The sequence below is a fragment of the Bubalus bubalis genome, chromosome 1 (assembly GCF_019923935.1).
Source record: "Bubalus bubalis isolate 160015118507 breed Murrah chromosome 1, NDDB_SH_1, whole genome shotgun sequence".
Classification (NCBI taxonomy): domain Eukaryota; kingdom Metazoa; phylum Chordata; class Mammalia; order Artiodactyla; family Bovidae; genus Bubalus; species Bubalus bubalis.
The window spans coordinates 179,078,198-179,100,918 of NC_059157.1; the positions used below are offsets into that span (position 1 = coordinate 179,078,198).

The 22,721-nt window shown below is 44.9% G+C and overlaps 1 protein-coding gene across 1 annotated transcript in view; it reads right to left on the minus strand.

The window, feature by feature from the left end:
* EPHB1 (EPH receptor B1) overlaps positions 1 to 22,721 on the minus strand; it is a 463,088-nt gene that overhangs the window by 60,242 nt on the left and 380,125 nt on the right. The window contains exons 10-11 of the mRNA XM_025291403.3: positions 20,139 to 20,261; positions 5,703 to 5,950 (exon numbers count right to left, since the gene is read on the minus strand). Coding sequence (XP_025147188.2) covers positions 5,703 to 5,950; positions 20,139 to 20,261 — 371 coding nt within the window. The remainder of the gene's footprint in view (positions 1 to 5,702; positions 5,951 to 20,138; positions 20,262 to 22,721) is intronic.

Genomic DNA, 22,721 nt, shown 5'->3' on the forward strand with positions numbered 1-22,721 from the left:
GGGGCTCTCAAGGCAAGAAAACTGAAGTGGTTTGCCATTCCCTTTTCCAGTGGACCACGTTTTGTCAGAATTCTCCACCATGACCCATCCATCTTAGGTGGCCCCACACAGCACGGGTCATAGCTTCATTGAGTTAGACAAGGCTGTTGTCCATGTGATCAGTTTGGTTAGTTTTCTGTGATTGTGGTTTTCATTCTGTCTGCCTTCTGATGGATAATGACAAGAGGCTTATGGAATCTTCCTGATGGGAGAGACTTACTGAGGGGGAAACTGGGTCTTGTTCTGATGGGCAGGGCTGTGTTCAGTAAATCTTTAATACAATTTTCTCTTGATGGGGGGGCGGGGGGGGGTGGGCTGTGTTCCTTCCATGTTGTTTGACCTGAGGCCAAACTACGGTGGAGGTAATGAAGTTAATGGTGACCTCCTTCAAAAGGTCCCATGCATGCACTTCGGCACTCAGTGCCCCCGACCCTGCAGCAGGCCACTGCCGACCCTCACATCCTACTACCCAAACTGCAGTAGGACCTAATAACAGAGGCCTGAAGTTAGGATCATTCATCTATAAACTCTGACTTCTTCCCTTCCTTGGTTTTTGTATGGAAAGTCATACTTCATAGAATATGTTTTCATCCTTAACACTGGTCCTGTGGAGTAGGTAAGGCAGGCGATGTTACTTTGTTTTTATAAAGAAGATGAAAGAAGTCCAGAAAGTTTAAGTGATCAGCCTTAAGTCATTCTGTGTGATATTCATTTATTAAAAAAAATCTAAGTCCAAACAACAAATTGCTTCTCCACTGACATTCCATCTTTGATCGATTGGGAATGACTGCCTGTGTGGAAAAGTCTGTGTATAAGCTTTGTAGGAAGAAGAGCTATGATTGATGAATGATGTCTGCGATGGCCATAGAAATAGAAAGGAGAGCCATGAACCACAAATATGCTACACTAATCTGAATCTTTTCTAATTCCTTTTCAATGCCTTTTCCCACCTAAAGGGAATCAGTCCTGAATATTCATTGGAAGGGCTGATGCTGAAGCTGAAACTCCAATACTTTGGCCACCTGATGCAAAGAACTGACTCATTGGAAAAGACCCTGATGCTGGGAAAGATTGAAAGGAGGAGGAAGAGGGGACAACAGAGGATGAGATGGTTGGATGGCATCACTACCTCGATGGACATGAGTTTGAGCATGCTCCGGGAGTTGGGGATGGACAGGAAAGCCTGGCGTGCTGCAGTCCATGGGGTCACAAAGAATCAGACATGACTGAGCAACTGAACTGAACTGATGCTAACTCTGCAATACTTTTTCTTTAAGATCTGCAGGGAAATCACATACTATGATAAGACAGTCACACCAGTTGAGTTCATAATCTTGGTGAAACTTATAGGTATGAATATTAAGTTTTTCTTACATGTCCAGCTGTTTTATATTCAGTTCATTGATATAAACTTCCACAAAAGAACTTCCAGAGATAATGAACATCAACATACAAAGATAAACAAGAAAGGAAAAAAAAAAAAAAAAAAAAGCCCAGATTTCTTAGAACTCCAGGAAAGGATCTGGTTCCATGCTGAGAACATGGTAAAAACAGTTTATAGAAGAAATAAAGGCTGGGTGAAGTGATTTAAACTTTCTTCCCTTCACAAAATGCTTTCTGCTGAAATTGCTTTTCTGCAAATTCACTGAAGCCACTTGCTGGCCCTTTTATTAGACAGGAAGGATTTAGGTATTTCAACTTTCATTGACAAACCCACTTCAGGAAATGAAACCCTTATTTGATTTGTTTGAAGAGAATGAATCATAGATTTTTTTTTACCTGAAAGAACCCTTTCAAGACCATCCAGCTCAATGCCTTTAGTTTATAGATTGGGAAATTGAGTTAACAGACTTGCTCAAGGCCACGCGGTGACTCATAACAGAGCCTAAAGCAGGGCCTTGGTCTCAGAACTTGCAATCTGGGATTCTCTCCCTGACAACTGGCTTGCTGTCATCTAGCTCCAGCCTATGAATGAGCATCCCATGAATGATAAATGCCCCCAACTGACATTGCTCAGTGACTTTTAAGAGTTTCCCAGTTACGGCCATCTGTGAATGCACCAGCAATAACCACAAAGCCTTGCTTTAGCCATGAAGGCCTTACAGAGCAGGCTAACCTTCTTGGCTAGGGCATAAGGCATTGAGATGGCATTCCTTAGGCATTCCTAAGATGATGGAGGAGCTACCAGATTGAATGCCCTGAGTCTGAGTGCCAAGAAGGAAATATTTAATTATAGATTTGCATGCTACCTAATCCATAGCATATTTTTAAAAAATATGGATAATTATGACCCCACTGAATGTATGGTTAAATAATAACAATGTTTCCAATCCCTCCATAATGTGAAGGGTTCTAAGTCCTGCGATGAGAGAGGAGCTTTGAGTGGACTGTGAGAAGCGGTGTCTGATGTCGTCACTGGACCATTGATGCTCAAAGGCTCTGAGACCCTGACTCAGAGCTGCAGGCATGGCCACAATCCAAAGCTACTACATCTGGTGTGAAGGGGCCCCTTTGTGGGGTTGGAGGAGGAGAGAACAGGTGCATAAATTGAAGTCGGACCCTTTTCCTTTCTTCTGTGAATGGAGATCCTAAAATTATACTACCTCCCAGAAGATGGACCCTGCAGAACTGAACTGATGACCCACTTTTCAATTTTATCAAGCAGCAGATACATCAATTAATGCTGCTATGCTCCAGGGTCTGGTAGTAAGGCTGAAATTAGATTTATAGATTACCTACCTCTACACCGCGCAGGGAGTTGGACACGCTTCATTTCCCTCCCCTCCTGGCGCTGCCTGCTCTGGCCGCTCCCTTTCTGCCATCTTTCCCCTCCATTTCCCTGTGCTTCTCTCTCATCTTGAGCTTTTCTCTCACTGCCTAGGCTGCATCATCATGAAAAATAACTGGTATCCAACTTGCCCCCATGTCCTGTGCCCCGCAAATGGAAATAGGTGTGTGCAGAGCAGCGCAGAGTTCTGACTTTTTGCAGGCTCCTGAGAATGAATCACTTTGCTCCCCTGCATGTTCCCAGGAGAGAATCTGATCTCAGTTCCCAGGTTGTGTTAAGAGTCTCTGAGAAGCACCGACAGGTGACTTGTGGGAAATAAATGACTCCTGAATTGGTCTGGAGGCTGGTTCCAGAAGATACTTCTTCTTCTAACATTACCACCTATTCATGTTTATTTGACTGTCTGCATGAGCAATCTGATCATGAAGGAATGCCCCCAGGGGAGCATGGTCCATGCCCCATTGTGACACAAGAGGTCTGGTGACAAGGACAAGAGATCCGTGTACACTCAGGATGCTCCATCAATCATGCCACAACCAACTGCTTTTGCTCTAGAAATGGTCTTTCATTCCACTACCCTCTACTCGGTGCTCACTGTGTTAGGTGCTGGGGTCATACAAAGTATATCCCACACCCTCAAAGAGACTGTACCATGACAAGTACATGGGTCCCATCACCTATATCATCTGCCCCCCACCCTGCCAAACAAAAGCCACTACTGCCTATTGACCCAGACGAGCATAAAGCATGTGCTCCCCCTGCAAAGGAAGCTTCAGTATGTACAAGTGCAGCTTCTAGACAAGTCCCCAGCTTCCTGTCCACAGGGAAGCCCCTAAACTCTACTTCTGGGCTTCAGAGCCACCGTGCAACTGCTGACAGATTACCGAACAGGCCACCCTGACTTCAGCCTCTGAATACGCAGCTCTACTGTTCTGTCAGCCTATCTGCTGTCTGGCAAATTCCTCCTTCTTCAACATTAGAGAAGTTCTCTCTCCTCTTTGAAGCCATCCCTGGCTTTCTCAAAAAGGTTTCAGTTCTACTATATGTGATACCTCTGTCCTTCATGCGTGGAAACAAAAAGTCACCCCAGGGATTGGAGCCTGCCAGGCTCCTCCGTCCATGGGATTCTCCAGGCAAGAATACTGGAGTGGGTTGCCATTTCCTTCTCCAGGGGATCTTCCCAACCCAGGGATGGAACCCAGGTCTCCTGCGTTGCTGGCAGATTCTTTACCGTCTGAGCCACCAGAGAAGCCCATCATCACATATGTGACACCTCTGTGCTTCATGCATAGAAACAAAAAGTACAATCCAGACAGATGATTACTGGAAGCTTCCAGCATGAAGGTCCTGGGGGGCAGGGGCATCTCTTCAGGTTGTATTCTCTATGATGGACATGGCAGGACTTCTCATCCCTTATGTGTAAGAAGACATCAGGTTAAAGTACCCATCAAAATGTGGGGAGTGCTTCCTCTCCATGAATCTGGGGGAGTTCATCACCATGGTTGAAGGATGCTATGTGACTGTTCAGGCTAGGTTACAGAACTGATACAGCTTCTACCTTCTGTGCTCAGGATGCTTGTTCTGAGGACCCAGCTTGCTGTGAGGAAGCCAGAGATGGCCAGGTGGAGAGATGCCAGCTGACACCCAGCATCAACTATGAGACAGATGAGTAAATGAGTCTTTGGGTGATTCCAGATCTTAGCCCTTGAGCTGCCCCTGCTGACAACACATGGAATAGAGAGGTGCCTACCCAAATTACAGACTTATGAGCAAACTAAATTGCTATTGTGCTAAGTCACTGAAGTTTGGGGTGATTTGTTTCATGGCATTAAAGCAATCTCTCTCTCATCAGTATAGGCCCAGTTCCCAGCACAGGGCACGGTCAGAGCAGTCACCTGGTGAATGCTTCAATGACTGACTCCTGGTGAATGTTTCAATGAATAGTCCTTTGATCTGAAGTCATAGCTACTGTTTGGTAGCTTTGATAACATGCATAGCCAGCTACTTGGTATTACCCTGAAGCCCTTGCTCAGGGGCCTTGCCCCTGTACCCTCTTGCTCCCAGGCTCCCCAGCTAAGCCTTTGGTCTGAGGCAGGCCTTGCTCCATGGCCTGTGGTTAGACAGCTTCTATCCCCTAGACGTAAGCACTATGGCCACACTCATACAAGCCCTCTCTGAGTAGCTCTGAGATGCCCCATAGAAATGAAAGTGCCTCTATTGTGGCTGCATTTGGGCATTCTGACGATGGTCCTTTGTAGATCTCTCGGCCATAGGCCTTTGGGGCCCCCATCCCTGCTCCAGGCTGGGTGGGCGCCACAGCTCTCCATCAAGCCCAGAAAAGACTTGTGGACACTTGTGACACACTGTTCCCGTGTCCTGCCCAGAAGCACCTCCTCAGAGGCCAGGTGGCCCAGGCGTCAGACAAGGGCAATGTGTTTTATTTCTGAACTGCAAATGAAGAGAGCTGAATGGAAGGGCGGCTGTGCTGGGGAAAAGGCAGGGATGGCCACCGATGTCTGCATGAATCACGCAGGACAGCAGAGCAGCTGGGAGTCTCTTCAATCTCCATGATTCATACAGATGCCAATGGCCATCCTCTGTCCTCTGTTCATTCTTACTCATCGAGGCCTGGCTCTGTGCCATCCTTCTATGGAGGGGTCCACGTGCTCTGCTTTGTTCTTTCTTTTTAGAAACAAATCTGTTAACCTTGCTAACACCTCCAATGCCTATCTGTATTTCATCAGGGATTCCTAAGTGCAGGTGGTCCTCGCGTGGACGCTTCTTCCCAGCCCACCACGGTCCCCCAGCTCCCACCAGCACCAGCATCCTCTGTGTTTTTACTCTGAAGGGTAAAGGTAAGCTGAGCAGTTCTTACCCTGAGAAACGAATCCAAAGCGCCATTCTCCATGAACTCCGTGATGATCATGACCGGCCGGCTCTTGGTGACCACACCCTCCAGGCGAATGATGTTGGGATGGTCAAACTGCCCCATGATGCTCGCCTCACTCAGAAAGTCCCGTCGCTGCTTCTCTGAGTACCCAGCCTTCAGCGTCTTAATGGCCACATAGATTTCCCTCTTGCCTGGAAGTTTCAAACGCCCCTTGTACACCTCTCCAAACTCTCCTGCAAAAAGAATGCAATTATAACCCGCTTTCTCCTCATCCTGTGCTGCCATGAGGGGAGGCAGCTTACCAGGAACAATGGTGCTCCAAGTGGAATGGTGATTAAAGTGGCAAAAAGGAAAGGGTGACCTCTCATTATAACTGTGACGGCCTGGCTCTTAGCAGTTCATGGCAAACACAGAAGAAATACCCAAATACACTCTTTACCTTGGATTTTAGACAGCTTGGGTAACTGAAGTGAAATTACAGACTCTATATGGGTTTATTTTTCCTCACGTTTAGATTTTCATTTGTATCCCAGCTGAACAATTGAGATGAAATGGTCAGTTTCACTGTGGCAGAAACATAATTCATTTTTAGCAGGGCCTAGTATAAGAATGTCCAGGGGCTAGGGACATGTTCAGGTCCTCCAGTCCTCTGAATGAGATGTATAGTGTTTATGTTCCTACATTGCCCTGAAAGTGTTTATGTTTATTGGGTCCCTAAGAAGCAGACACTGAGGAGTTAGGAAGGGAAGTTAGCAGACTCTGCAGGATAAAGGGGAGAGGAAGCAGGATTGCTCAAGCCCCAGATTACAATGCAGGAGAGGCCCAAACTGCAGTGCAGACCTGACAGTTTCATCCAACCCAATGCGGAGCTCCAGAATAAAGAGTGCCCATCCCAAAAAGACCCTACCCTAGCATCCCACTGGCTCTGTCACTGGCTGGGGTTTTGCCAGAAAGAGTTGGGCCCTGCGGAAAAGCTAAGGTAGATCCTGAAGGCACTGCGGTGGGAAGCTGGCAGCTACCTGCACTCCTGGCAGCTGAACAGAAAGTGGCTTTTTCAAGTAGACACAAGCAGCGCACCTCCATGGGTTCTGCAGCATTTAAACATTTGTGTAGTAAAATCACCAGGAGTAAAAACAATTCTGGTGATGCTATTTCACAGCTGCTTAAAAAATCTGTTGAATCTTGTTCACGTGCTTTCAAAAGTTATGATTTAACTTGGTTTTGTAACTTCGGTGCCGTCATGTGAAGCAGTTTAGAATCTACTTATAAGTGCATCACAAAGATGGGTGTCAAAGGCCTGATAGGAGAAACATGTCTTTCTGCCAGGAGAAATTTCTTTGTCACTTTCAGCTTCTGGAAGACGATGATGGAGCAAACTGTGAGCGATCAGATAAATTACTGGCCGAATTACGAAAGCAAGTTAACATCTGTGATTTAGATGGGACTTTTTTTTTTTTGTATTTTCTGCTGCATGGATTGGAAGGAAGCTGCACGAAAGGGCTTTGGATGTAAAGCTGCTCCAGAGTCAATGGGACTTTTTAAGACTCCTAAGGCTGGAGTAGAGGTTGTCTTAAGCACCATTAGGAAGATTTCAATGAACTTAAGATAGACAGCATGTGTAATGCTGGTTTTGATACATGATCATACTGCTTGAGGTCAGACCAAGTCCCATTCATATCCGCATCTTGCACCCACTGCATTGCCTGGTATGTGGTAGGCATGCAATAGAAGCTGGGGCATCACATTTATTATTGTTTGTTTGGCTTTGCCCATCCTTGGGTTATAAACTGCTGGAGGCTCTATCTCTGTCCTATCCAAAATAAGTAGAAGTACCAGTATTAACATTTTTATAAAAGAATGTTTACTGCAGCATCTCCTTTAACGTCAAACACCATATGCCCATAACCAGGGGAATGGTTAAAAAGAGAACCGCCATACTGCAGAATGCTATGAGCTACTGAAGACTAATAGATGAATGAGATTTACTGACTTCAAAAAGATGTCCACATTATATTGCTAAGTGAGACAGAAAAGAAGAGAAAGTTAAGAATGTGGCCTGTAGAATAAGCCCAGGTTGAGATCTGTGTGTGTATGCCAAAAAACATTATGGAAAAAATTCATAGCAAATTTATTTTCAATTTCAAATTGTTTAAAATTTGGTTACACTGGAATGGTGGGAATAGGAATGGGGGAGTATGGATTAGTAAACTTAAATTAGTTGCTTTTCTGTTGTTTAAATTGTTACAATAAGCATTGATTTTTCAGTTTGAGTAAAATTTAAAGAAAAGTATTGAATAATAACTACTTGTCATATATGTGTGTGCTTGCATATGTACATATTTGTGTGTATGTATATGTATGTATACATATATGTGTGTATGCATGCATATACATGTGTGTCTATATGCATGTTTGCATATATTGTATATATGGCTGTGTCTCTATATATGTGAATGTGAAAGTTGCTCAGTCATGTCCAACTCTTTGCAACCCCATGGACTATACAGTCCATGGAATTCTCCATGGCTAGAATACTGGAGTGGGTAGCCTTTCCCTTCACCAGGGAATCTTCCCGAGCCAGGGATTGAACCCAGGTCTCCTGCATTGCATGCGCAGATTCTTTACCAGCTGAGCCATATGTGAAGTCATGTGCAATTCCCCAGTAGAAGTGGAGAGACTGTCTTTGGTATCAAGGTCAACAGTGAGGTGTGAGGGCTCTTGGAATTAAAACTCTGTGGTTTTTCTTTAGCTGAGTTTTTACCAGAAAAGAAGAGGTAACCTTTTTCTTGTTGGATTCAGAGATTGTCCAAGGGCATGAGAACGCCCCTCCTGTTTACCGGGTTTTATTTAGTTGTACTTTCTCTTTCTTCTCCTCCTCCTCATGCTTATTCTAATTTTTTTTTACACTTTCCACTTTGATCAAGGGCTTCCAAGGTAGCACTAGTGGGAAAGCCTGCTAGTGGTAAAGACTCCTAACTTAGGAGACAAGGTTTGCATGTATATACATGGGTGCCTGTGCATAGATATATATGCATTCAATTCTCTGACACCTTGATCTAGTAGGTATTCAATAGCTATGAACTGAATGAATATATATGCATATTTAATAAGTATACATACTGAAGAATATCAGTATTTCTTTCCTATTATTGTACTAATGAATTCTATTTTCTTTTAGTAAAAAGACATAGTTCAGAGTGAGGGGAAAACATGCTAATATTTCTTCTTGGGGGAGATAGTACACCGATATATTTTGACCGCCTATATGCCAGGCACAGTGCTGGGTTTTTTGTGTGTCTTATCTCATTAATTCTCACAACCCGTTTATAAGTTGGGTATTATTATGCCCATTTTACTAATAAAGAAACTGAGGCACAAGGAAAACATGCCTCAGACCCCACAGCTGTGAGGCAGTTAGGGATGCTGTGCATAGTTCATACCTTTTCCTGTCACATCACCTCTCAGAAGGTGTATTCAGTTAGCAGTGCCACCGGGAAGAGAGCTGGGGGAAGTCCCACGCAGGGACCACTGTGCCCCAACCGTGCAGGGTCCTAAGCATTCAAAGGCAGTTACTGTCACAATGAAACAGTAACAAGGGAACAGCAAACACGGTGGGACTATCTTGTAGACAAACGGCATTAGGCAAGATTAGAATATTTAGGAATCAGAATATTTATCTATTTCTACACATCAGTCTGGGAGTTTGTAAAAGCACCCTGGGTGAATTTATTATTCCTCACAACATACATGTAAACCCCAGAAGTTGAGGACTTCTGTTTTATACAAGCCGTTCTCAAGGATGGCTTCCCACAGCAACCCCCACCCCCCCCCCCCCCAGAGAGCTTACAAAGCACAGGGGCCTGGATCCCACCTGCAGGAATTCTTACTAGTTGGTCTGGGTGCAGCCTGGGCATGGACATATTTAAAAGCAGCCCACAGGATCAGCTACATAATTTGCAGGGCCTGGTGCAAAATGAAAATGCGGGACTCGCTGTTCAAAATTTATTAAGAATTTTAAGATTATGGTGGCAGAGCATTAAACTGAGCATGGGCCCTGTTGAGCGTGGGGGCCCGTGCACAGGTCACAGGTCCATAAAGTCAGGCCTGGCTGCCCAGGTGGGTCTGAGGAGCAGCCAAAGTTGAGAGCCATGGGTCAAAACCACCCAAGCATACTCAAACAGATCAGGGAACTGTCAAAGGCCCTGGAGCACCTGGAATTGATCCCTACACCTTTGAATTCTTTTGAAAGCAGTGCTTGCATATGAGCTGCCTCTCACTGCACAGGGCCTGACACACAGAGTGGGCTTTGTAGCTGTGACTGGTGAGAAAGAAGAAGAGAAAGAAGGAAGACGTGGATGAATGTGTGGCATCGCAAAGTCCCATCTACAGAGAACAGTGTGGGCCACGCACATTCCTTTCCTAATCAACAAATGTCATGTCGTTGTTTAACCTTTGTGGCTGACTGGTCTTCCGGTATAGTGCTCCTAACACTTTAGCTCTAAATTATATCCTTTAGAGGGGGTCTCTTCATATAGGTTTTTGAAATTATAAAGTAAAAATGTGAGAGGATTTTTCAGGCAGTGAAATTCCTCTGTAAGAAATTAAATGGGGAGGGGTGCCTATCATTATAAATCTGTCTAAACCCATAGCATCCAGAGTGAACCCGCACTAAGGACCTTGGTGATAATGATGGATTAGTGTAGGTTTCTCACCTGTGACAAGTGGAGCACTCTGCCTGGGGGTGTTGACAATGGGAGAGACTGTGTATGTGTCGGGCAGGGGTTATATGAGACATCGCTGTACCTTCCACTCTATTTTTCTGTGAACCTAAAACTTCTCTAAAAAAAAAAAAAAGTGTTTTTAAAAAAGTGCTCTCCTTGGATAGGGAGAGATGGGTTCTGTATGGTTACCACATAGCAGTGTTATACGCTCTTGGAAAATCTGCTCCATAATCACTGGAAAGCAGTGACTTAAAGGATTGTGATTCTGTAAAAATAGCTCCTTTCTGGTATCTGACAAAGGAATGACTTCATATTCTCCAAGCCCAGAGGTTTTCAAACCACCAACTGCAAAGGAAGTCACTTCATAGTTCTCACTCAGAGGCTGTCCTCCACCATGTAATTCAGTGGCCCCCAGAGCAGTTGGGGCAAACTCTGGCCAAAAGGAGAAACTCTGGAGAAAGAAACCTGAGTCTACACCACCTCCCCACCCCCTCATCCTGGCACCACCCCTGGACTTCAGGCAGGGTGCTTCCCTGGTTCAGCCTCAGATTTCTCAGCTCTGTTGGACAAAAAGAACTGATTAACTGTGGGGCCTTCCCAGGTGTGGGGTCTATAAGAAAGTGCATTGCAAACTCCAGACTATTGAAGATACAGCAGGGTGGTGATTTTAAAAAGACAAACCAGGGGTGGGGAGTGGAGAATGGAAGAGAGAAGGGTTTCTGCAGCCAAGACAAGTAGGGTGCCAAGGGTCGTGAGAAGTCCCCCTGCCAGGTATCTGGGCATGGACAGTGTCTCCAGGTAAGCCCTGTGCACTAAAGTCTGCGGGTTCTGGCCCTTCTAGCACCCCCACAGGCTCATAGGGAACTGGAGTTGATGCACCAGAAGTCCCCCTGCCAGGTATCTGGGCATGGACAGTGTCTCCAGGTAAGCCCTGTGCACTAAAGTCTGCGGGTTCTGGCCCTTCTAGCACCCCCACAGGCTCATAGGGAACTGGAGTTGATGCACCATTTTAGTAATAAACAGAAAATTAAGGCCATCCATCACTTACAACCTGACTGCTGTCACCTGTGGTCTTTGACCTCAGGTTCATGTACTATGTTCAGGGGACTATTTTTGGACACCTTTCCTGCCATTAGGGCCAGAACTTGAGGCTTGTGGTGCTTTGACTTGCCATGATCTGAATTCTAGACACGACTGAGCACACAGACACATCACAAGAACTCTAAAAAGCTTCCTTTCACACGAGCTCCAAATCATAGCCATCCATTTTCCATATTTTTAAGAAAAATTCTTAACCCCTAAAATCTATTTTCAACAAATTCAGTATTAGCAATATATATACATATATATATATATATACACACACACACACACACACACATACTATACATAAACACACACACACACACACACACACACACACACACACATTGTTGTTTAGCCACTAAGTCATGTCAGACTCTTTGCGGCCCCATGGACTGTAGCCCACCAGGCTCCTCTGTCCATGGGATTTCCCAGGCAAGAACACTGGAGTGGGTTGCCATTTCCTTCTCCAGGGGGTCTTCTGGACCCAGAGATAGAAACCACGTCTCCTGCATTGGCAAGTGGATTCTTTACCACTGAGCCACCAGGGAAGCCTATATATATACACACACATAGATATACATATAATTTTAATTTTGGCCATTCTGTGTGGCTTGAGGGATCTTAGTTCCCCAACCAGGGATTGAACCTGGGTCATGGCAATAAAAGTGCTAAGTCCTAGTCACTGGACTGCCAGGGAAGTTCACAGAATTATATTTAAAATAGATACTTATAGGAAATGACTGAGTAGTGGTTATGGTTAGTTCTTTCTATGCAGTTCCTTGACTGACAGTAACGGCAGCCAACCTAATTTTGGTCTGGCTGAACTTTGATGGGCACAGGTCTTTGCAGCTGACCTTGGATCCTCTCCTAGAACCAAATCTCCTCTTGGCTAGGACCCAACTTCAGCTTCAGGCCAGTTTAGTGCCAGTGGCTCTTAGCAGTGGTTCTCAAAATGTGGTTCCTGCCCACCAGCACCAGCATCACCTGGAAACCTATTAGAAAAAGCAGCTTTGGAGCCCAACCTCTACCCACCCAGATCAGAAGCTCAGTAGGCAGGGCCCAGTGACTTGGGTGTTAACTTGCCTCCAGCTGATTCTGACGCCTGGCTCTAGTTGGAGAACTGCAGCCCTCAAAGCTGTCTGCTGAGGGTCATTTTGCTAGTTCCTGTCACTGCCCTCCCAGACAGCTGCTGAAATGATTCCCTACAAATTTCAGCTCCTTGCCAGGTCCTCTTCCTTATATTCCTTGACAAAATGAGGAAAAGAGAAAAAAATGGTTTAGCAGCATTAACTGCCTCAACTATTATATATAAAATCAGAAGGAAAGAATTTTCAATTTTTGGAAATGAAACATCCAACCTGCCAGCAGGTATTTCAAGTACTAGCTGTTGGCTATGTGCTTCTCGGATCCACACACAATTGCACTCTTTTCTTTAGCATTTTGAAGTCACAGACTGCCTCAGGGAGGGAAAAAGGGAAGTAGAGCTTCGTGTAACTAATTCAAGCTTTCACCAGAAAAGAAAGTTTTAAAGAATTCATTTAAACTAGGTTTAAAAATATGATTTATAGCGAGTTTTAAGACACTAGCCTGTGTAAGATAGGTATGGCTAAACTAGGGATAGTAAAATCATGGCAGGCATCCCACCACTTCCTGATGCTATACTCAGGACAGACATTACTAATTGATCACAATCCCACTTCTCTGCAGAGTTCCCTAGGTACCCATTACTAGGCTACTGGAGTTGGCAAATTAGATGACTCTAATTAGTAGCCATGATGCCCACAATACTTAATACCTAAATGGTGAGAGCAAATCTAGTTTTCTCTTTTCTCATAGCTTCTTATAGTCATTTATACAACCATATACCTAGATATCATTATTTTTAGATTGAACCCAGGTCTCCTGCATTGCAGGCAGACCATTTATCATCTGAACCACCAGGGAAGTACTTAACATAAGCAAGCACATACAACTAAAAATGCTAAATATTGTGGCACTCAATGTTAGCCTTCTTAAGTCAATAACTGATTATATTAAAATAGGAGGACCAGAGAACAGGACAAAGGTATTCTAGGAAGAACATGCTCTTCCCAGGGAATGAGGGGCATCTTTGTGGCATCACCATATGGGCACACTGAATTCTAGGACAGTACTGCCATTCCCAGTCAAGTGGCTTGGGTATTCCAAACTGCTAGATAAGAGTTTGACATCAGAAGCAATGTCTCTGTATACTTAGCTGCTGTTTTCCAGGACAGTGACAAAAGTGGAAGGTAGTGTGTGGGAGTTACATTCACTGGATTAAGGTCATTCGTATCTGGGTTTCAATTTTTGCCCTACTATTAACTCAACCAGTAACTTGGCCTTTGACAAATTGTTCACTGAATATTGATAGCCTTGAAAAGAGAAGTGAAAGTGTTAGTTGCTCAAGTCGTGTCCTACTTTGCAATCCCATGGACTGTAGCCCGCCAGGATCCTCTGTCCATGGAATTCTTCAGGCAATAATATTGGCATGGGTAGCCATTCCCTTCTCCAGGGGATCTTCCCAACCCAAGGATCAAACCTGGGTCTCCTGCATTGTAGGCAGATTCTTTAATGTATGAGCCACCATCCTTACCAGTTTACAAATGCATATGCAAATGCATGAGTGCTTGTGTGCATGTGCGCGCGCGCGCACACACACACACACACACACACACACACACACACTAACTCACAGGGCTAACAGGGTCATTATGAGGGCTGAATGAAGCATGCACATGGTAAGTGTTCAGCGCATGCCAGCTATATTAATTATAATTACTGACAACATCTATTTATTTTGCTCCTCTAGAAACCTTATAGTCAAAGCTATGGTTTTTCCAGTAGTCATGTATGGATGTGAGAGTTGGACTATAAAGAAAGCTGAGCACTGAAGATTGAACTGTAGTGTTGGAGAAGACTCTTAAGAGTCCCTTGGACTGCAAGGGAATCCAACCCGTCAATCCTATAGGAAATCAGTCCAGAATATTCATTAGAAGGATTGATGCTTAAGCTGAAGCTCCAATACTTTGGCCACCTGATTGGAAGGACTGACTCATTGGAAAAGACCCTGATGCTGGGAAAGACTGAAGACGGGAGGAGAAGGGGATGACAGAGGATGAGATGGTTGGATGGCATCACTGATTCAATGGATATGAGTTTGAGTAAGCTCTGGGAGTTGTTGATGGACAGGGAAGCCTGGCATCCTGCAGTCCATGGGGTCGCAAAGAGTCAGACAGGACTGAGCGACTGAACTGTAATCTGGAAACCCTTCCTGCTGTAACTCCTATCCAGTATTGGTATTTTCTACCAAATCATCACCAAGAAACCATTCTCTTCCTCAAAGAGAAGAGATGGGTCTTCTTTGCTGGCCCCATCCTATCCGTATACACCACAGACTCCCTCTCCCCAACTCTCCTTATCCAGCCCTCTCACCTAAGCCATCTGTGGAAATGCTGGGTCAGCATCTGCTGGAGTAAGTGGGGGGGGCGGGTATTAATTAAAATACAATGGGCATGTCTCCCCTTCGATGATCCCTTCTGGTGACACCTTTACCTATATTTTCATTGTTGTGCTCAGGGCTGCTACATACAGTTATGCAGGTTGCACACTGTACAACCCAGGAACACCATTCATGCTTTAGGGCCCAAGTATACATGGAAGCCTTAGTTTATGCTCTGGGCTTGTCTACAGCTCAAACTGATCAGAATCAAGCAATGGATCAGAACTCCAGAGGTCAATTGAAGCTGACCTGTGAGTGATTCCTGTGAGTCAGATTCATGGTTTCAAAGAGTTAACTCTCTCCAAAAACAGCAGATGCCCTCTCTAAAAGGACTTCAATAATTCCCATCACTGCAAGGAAAAGAGGAAGGATCAGTCTTCCTCATTCCGATAGGCTCCTTTCAGAGCACCGAATGACTCACAATCTCGTGTGACCTCTTTCTGGTTTCTCTGCATACTCCCAAACTATACCCAGTTCTTCAAAGTCTTATCCCTATTATGATTTTCTTCTAAGGACATTTTTAACTGAGCACCTTAGTGCCACAGCAGGCCAGGCACGGGACTAACAGAAGTGCTCAAGTTTCATCACTCCCATGGAACTTTGAGCATGGTGATAAAAGAGGGGCAGTAAACAAATATTGGGACTTCCCTGGTGGTTCAATGGTAAAGAATCCTCCTGCCAATGCAGGAGACACAGGTTGGACCCCTGAGTTGGGAAGATCTCCTGGAGAAGGAAATGGCAACCCACTCTAGTATTCTTGCCTGGGAAATCCCATAGACAGAGGAACCTGGCAGACTATAATCCACAGGGTCACAAAAGAGCTGGAGACAATTGAATGGCTAAACAACAACAAAGCAAACATTACATAATGATAAATGACTAATTATATAGTTGACTCTTGATAAACATCAAGAGTTTGAATTGCATAGGTTCACTAGTACGGAGACTTCTTTCAATAAATAGGTACTATAATACTACACAATCTATGGTTGGTTGAGTCCAGGGATGTGGACTCATGGATACAGAGGGCTGGCTGTCGAGTTATACACATCAATTTTCAACCATACAGAGAGGTCTGTGCCCCTAACCCCTGTGTTGTTCAAGGGTCAAGTGTAATTCAGTCCTCTTGGTTGGTGTCACATCTGGCTCACAGTTATTTTGATTCCTTTGTTCATTATCCTCAACAATGGTAGAAGAATCTTTGGAGGTTGGTGCAATTCTTCAACCCCAAAGTTTTTAGATTGTATTCCATTGGCCTTTACTGGCAAGCACAACCACCAGTCCCTACACCTTGGGTGGCCACACAGCCCCCTTTTCCCTTTAAGGTGTTTAACCTGATGGCCATCACTTCTGGCCACAACCTCCAAGCCATGTCTCCCTGTCAGCTCCAGCCATCAAGCCCACTGGCCCCTCCATTCACCGTGTCTGGGTACTTTCTGGTTTAGGTTGGTTTACTTGCTGCAAGGCAGCCTTCCTTACCACACTTGATTCCAGCATTGACCACCTCAAACCTCCTCCATGTTTCCCAGCCCCATAACTGGTCTATGTGCCTCTGAATTCTTACAAACCTTTCCCATCACCCTTTCAAGTTCAATCAACACAGGTTCATCAGGTTCTTCTCCCACTTCATTTCTACTGCCTACCCTGCTCCGAGACTACTCACTCACTGTTTTATATAGGATACAATTCATACCCAACATCCTGATTGCTAGATTCCAGACTTAATGCTTAATTAAGTCACCTACCCTCAGGGATCCCCTCTGTAGGAGCCTTCTCTCAGCCTTGTTCTCAGAGTGTGCCACACAGAGCATCAGCCCATCCAGCAGCCCAAAGTTCTTAGAGGCCCCCCAGGTGCCTCTTTCCTGCATTCTTCCTTTGGCCATCAAGCCTCTCCTCATCCTGCCTCCAGGGCTGCGTGTTCTCTGACCCCTGTCTTACCTCTCAGTCCCATCCCCTCCTCCTGCAGAGCAGGACTTTGTGTCAACACATCAGCCGTGATTATGAGGTACTGAGTGTGCTTTTCAGCATCCAGCACAGTTTCAGGCACGGAATCAATGTTTAATGAATGAGGATCTTTTTGAATTCTCTATTTAATCCCTCCTGCAACAAACACAGCCCTCCCCTCTGGATCTATATGCAGCAGAAATGGGCCAGTTCCTCTGCAACCTCTTTGAAATTATCTTGCACATTCTGGAAGGCCTGGGGTGTGCTAAACTATCAGCTCTCCAGAAAGTGAAGAAACAAAACCTATGATTTATACCATTTGCCAATTATCATGGTGTAAATACTTCTCCTATGGCTGATGTCAGACTACCAAGATGTCACCAAACACAGGGCTGCAAAATGATGCACACAATTGGCTCCTGCGAAGTAGCACAAACTGGCTCAGCACACCACTGCTGCCAGGCCATGGTCATTTCCCTCCTTAAGTTATTTAATTTTCCTCTTCTGTCTCGTTCTCTCATGCGTTTCCTCCAAACTTACTTTTCCTACTAGTTTTCAACCTTAAAAGCTCAGGCCAAAGGTGACCTTCTTTGCAAAGTCCTCCTGATCTCCCCACTCACTCCCAGAACAAGGAGCTGGACGCTGCTCTCTGTTGGCCCCAAACTTCACATTTGCTTGTGTTGTGGGATGTGTGAAACAGTGAACATGTTACTGGCCTGTTTCTCAACAAGACTGTCAGGGCAGGAGAGTATCTGTTCATCTCTGGGACTCAACATCCACAAGCAAAAAGTATTTAATAAGACCATGTTGAGGGAAGGAGAAAGGAACAGAATGAAGGAAGGGGAAAGGACTTCTGATTCTTCTCATGTTGTATTACCATTTTGGAACCCAGATTTGGTCCCCTGAGCTGAATCTGCCAGGTGGCTAAGAGAAATACTACCAACTACACTACAAATGTTACCTTACAAAATTCTTTTTTAAAAAAACTCAACTCACACAAGCTTTTTAGCATAAAGTGAAGTCGAGCTCAGTGAGGCTAGGAGTGGGAAAAGCAGGAGTGGTGACAGAGAGGAAGAATCAGAGGACAGAGAGAGACTGACTCCAGCCAGGAGTGTCTCCTGATGAAACTGCATCAAGTTCCACATAGTGAATTCACATCCACAGGGATGAGCTGTGCGATTAATGAATTGCAAGCAGATGGCTATCAGGTAGAAGGCAGTCAGCAGCAACTGGACAGAAGACTATCCCAAGCTACTGGGCATCTTCTATACTGCTCTATGTATCCATCCCTCCCCAGGACCAGGTAAGCCATGGCAGGGACTACGTCTTCTCTGAGCAGAATGCACAAACATGACAGCATCAGCAAAGGCTACCCAGAGATAGAAGGTGAAGGTGGGCCATGGATTGTCCCTTTATAGGCATCCAGCAGTTGGTGAGCTCACTCCAAGCTGCACCTCCCCAACAGGGTCATAAAGTGAGAAGGCTCTTTACTCCTCCCCTGACAAAGATGGGAGGGGGGCTGATATGGGCTCTCTGGGATGAAATGCAGTCCAGAATGCATTGCGCTAAGCACTCAACATAAATAACAACATTAAAATCACTAGCTCCATTTTCACATGACATAACAATAATGAACAACACAGAGGAGCAGGTACGAGATCAAAGCTTTCACTTTCAAGTTTACTGGAGAAATCTGAGTCCCTTCAAGTCATCCAGCTTATCTGGGATCCAGCCTTCTAAGGCATGATCCTTAGGTCTGTTGGTATCTAAGGGGGAAGATAAAATTATCTGCATGGAAGTGAAAGTCGTGGTTCAGTAACATATTTAATGAAAATCAATGGGAAATACGTATAGACTGATGTAGATCAGATTATGGTCAGCTGGCTGGAACACGTGAGAGGTTGGTAGAAAGAGGGTCATGAGTCCTATAGGGAGGGTCCAGCACCCACCACAGGGATCCCATGAGGTTGGAGCTCTTTAAGAGGGAAATCAGAGCAGGAGAATGTGACTTAATGGGGCAAGCTTTCAAATGCAACTTCCAATTTCACAGATGGCTTTTTGACCCCTCAGTGCATTAAGAGAGGCAGTGAATGGGAGGAGGGTGAGTTTCCCCCTAAAGATAATATATGGAGTGGCCGTCTGGAAGACTTTGACTAAACATATTTTATGGAGCTTAAAATATTGGAAGAGGCAACCCCATAGCTCTCCAAATATTGATATGAAAAAAAAAGCACTTCCAGACATAGGAGCTTTGGGAGTACACAGCATATGAGTGAAGAGAGCCCGAACAATGTCTAATCCAATTTAAAGAAGAAGAGAAGACAAATAATGTTGTATAAGGAACCAAAAGTAGGAAAGAGGACACAAAGCAAACACATATTTTAAGAAGATTCAGAAAAGACCACAGAGGGGGCACTAAAGAGATTATTTCCAAAGGAATGATATTTGGGGATATTTTCCTCATTTATATCAATAAGGCTGGATCCATTATCCAACTGACTCAACTATTGATCTATTAAAGGAAGATGAAAATGCTAGACCAGCCTTTAGGTAGAGTGTCCTGATAGCATCTCAGACTATTCTCTGCTGGGCTGGGCTTGTATTCCAATGTAGATGAGAACATGCATTTCTTGGGAGGGAAGTCTGTCTTATATTATCATCCGTATCATGGATCTTTTGTAGAAAATATGGATATGGGTGAGTTTTCTTCTAGAAATAGTGGTCCTTCTTTAGTTCATCATAGTCTGTCTCCAAATCCATGTATATCAGAAAAGGAAAACTGGAAGTGTGGGAATAAACTTTGCCCCAAAGCCATGGAGATATTGGCATCAGTGCTTGGGATTCTAAGTTCAGCTTCTAAAAAGAGATGTGCATTTCTCAACTTATCACCCTATTTCTCTGTCTTTATTTGCATTTGGTGCTCCATTTCCAGAGCTATTTCTGAATCTTTTAAAACCAGAGTTGACTTCTCTGCAACACCAAATAAGCTTGGACACCATGAACAAGGTCCCAGAAGATCCTTAGACACACATTGTAGATGGCTTAGATGCACCTTTGGGGGAGAAAGATGATAGACATCACCCAGAATGGTGAAAGAGGATGTCTAGACACCAAGAGGGCAGAAAGGAGGGAAGGGAAGAAGAGCCATACCTGCTCCGATGACCTCTTCAATTTTCACAAAAGAGACATCAATCTCCTTCGCAAATTCCCGGACAGCTTCGTTGGGGTCCTCGTAAGTGAAGGGGTCAATGTAGATCTTCATCCCTGGGGAGCCTTTTTGGAGGAGATAAGCAGGGTTAACATCCCAAAGAGGACACAGCAGTCATTAAGCACTGGCTGGTGTCCCCAGCAGTAATGGTCTGGCTGGGTTGGGGGCACCTCTCCTACACGTCCAGCTGCCTCACTTTTCCTTGTTGGACCTCCCTGTCTCCCTTCCCTCTGGGCCATGCTAGCCTGGCTCTCTGTCCTCTACCTCTCCTCCATATTTTCTGTGTTTGAGCTCTTGATGAAATGTGGAGCAGATTACTTATAAGTGACAGATCGGGACCAGTTCCCACAGCAGGAGCTCAGAGAAGGCAAAGAAGCTGATTGATGCCAACCAAATGCATTAGCAGAAAAGTGGTGGTAAAATGGCAGGGCAGATATCAATATTTATCAACTTGACAACTTTCCTGAGTGGAGGCCACCGTTAAGGTTATAACTGACAGCGGTGTCCAGGGCTGGAAGAGGTATGAGGATGGATTAAAAACAAAAAAAGAAATGGCTATTAGAAAAACCTCAAGATAGGAGTGCCAAGCCAGTAACCAGAACAGAAAACGTGAAGAGAAGAGCATAGAAAATACTGAGAGAGAAAATTGTAAAGTCTACACAGAATAAATGAGGTGGAATGAAAGAAGAAATGGTAATTGAACCCCCATGCCTTCAGACACAGTGAAGTATGAAAAGTGAATAAAATGGTGAATGAGAAATACATAAAGGAATATGGACTTTGTCACTGACGTTTACAGTGGCAAGATAAATAGGTGCGCACGGGGACAAAATAGAGAATTGTCATTGCAGAAAAAATACATTCGAAAAGTGGAAGAGAGGGGACAAAAACAGGAAATGGAACCCAAGAAACAAATGGATTCATCACAACGCCATTTTTCACCGTGTTGGACGTGTCATTAGGCAAGCAGGGGAAGGGATTTCCTGGGGTGGTGAGATGGGAGGTGGGCTTCAAAGGCTGAACAGGACAGTCTGGCATGGAAGCCTTGTGAAGAGCAGTCGTTTTCCCTTTCTGCTGCTGTTGTCTGGTTCCTAAAAGAGGCAGGTCATCAGGGCAGGCAGGTGGGGAAAAGCCCCCATGCCGTGGCTGTGGCTAAGGTAACCTTAGGTTCCCTGAGCTTTGCCCTCTCAGCACACACTCCCCACTGCAGCTCCTTCTCAGCAACTCCCAGCCTTGAAAACACAATTTATATGTGTATAAATATATATACATATATAATGATAATTTATATATTATAAATTATCACATAATGACATTTCCCATCCAAAAAGTTCTGGTGGCTCTACGGTGACCCCAAATGAATGTTGCCCTAGTCACCAGGTCAGGCCAGAGTTTAATCCAGATGGAGAAGGAAGATGCAGCCAAGAACTCAAAGCGGAAATGTTTTTAAAGCCAGGTGCCCTGCCCAGAGGCATTACTTTTTCTGAAATTTGGATTATTCCCAGTCATGAAATAAAAGCACTCCAAGTGTGCTAGACATCAATCTAAAATGCTCTTTGAAAACCTGGGGATGACAATGTTGACTCTGGAATCTATTGATTGAACTTTGAACAAAGAAAATACTCATCTTTATGATAGAATGTCTTAATCCCTGGAGCAGGGTGGAGAGAGAATGGAAATTTTACTTTAATAGCAGTGGACAAAGGGAAAAATAGAACTAGAGGCTCATCTCTTTCTCCTTTGGTCTGGAGAACAAGTAAAGAGCAAGAACGAGCAAACCACATGGACGTCTAACAACCCTGACCGTTCAGGCAGTCTCACTTTAGATTTCTTCAGAAGCAACAGCTTAAGATAAGACGTGAAAGCAAGTAGGTGGTGATCCCTACTGGGATTATCTGGGAGGTGATCCCAAGAAGTGCCTGCAGGTCAGTGGGCAGTAAGGTAGGATGGAAAGGCAGCCTAAGAAAAACGTGCCTTCAAGGCGCTTACCGCCATGGGCTGTGGGTAACTGACACAGACTTAACTCTCCACCCCAAGGAACCTCTGAGATCACAAGCTTCAGAGTCAGCTAGGGTGGCGTGAGCTGGAGTGGCACCACACGACTCCCGTCAGTCATTGGTTGGGGCCTGCTCTGCCTGCTGTTCAGGTGGGCTGGAAGGGTCCAGGGCCAGAGAGGCGCTTAGGTGAAGAAACACAGATACTTTAGGTGGAAGTTGGCCCCTGTGTGCTGGAGGGCTGAGCACTGGAGACAAGGCCACAGCAAAAGACCCACTCAAAATGCTAAACAGGTGGCAGGCCAGTGTCGACAACCTGTGACTTCTCCCCAGTTCTGGACTGAGATGAGAGAAGGCTGACAGGCCAGAGGCGGGGATCCCAAGGTAAGGTCAGAACTCTGAAGCCTCTCACTAGCTGGGCATTTTGCAGCAAGACCACATACATCTCTTCTATTATTTTTTTCTTCTGCCGAAGGAGGAGAAACACTTTCCTCCCGGGGCAGCTGTAATATTAAAGACCACATTGCAAGT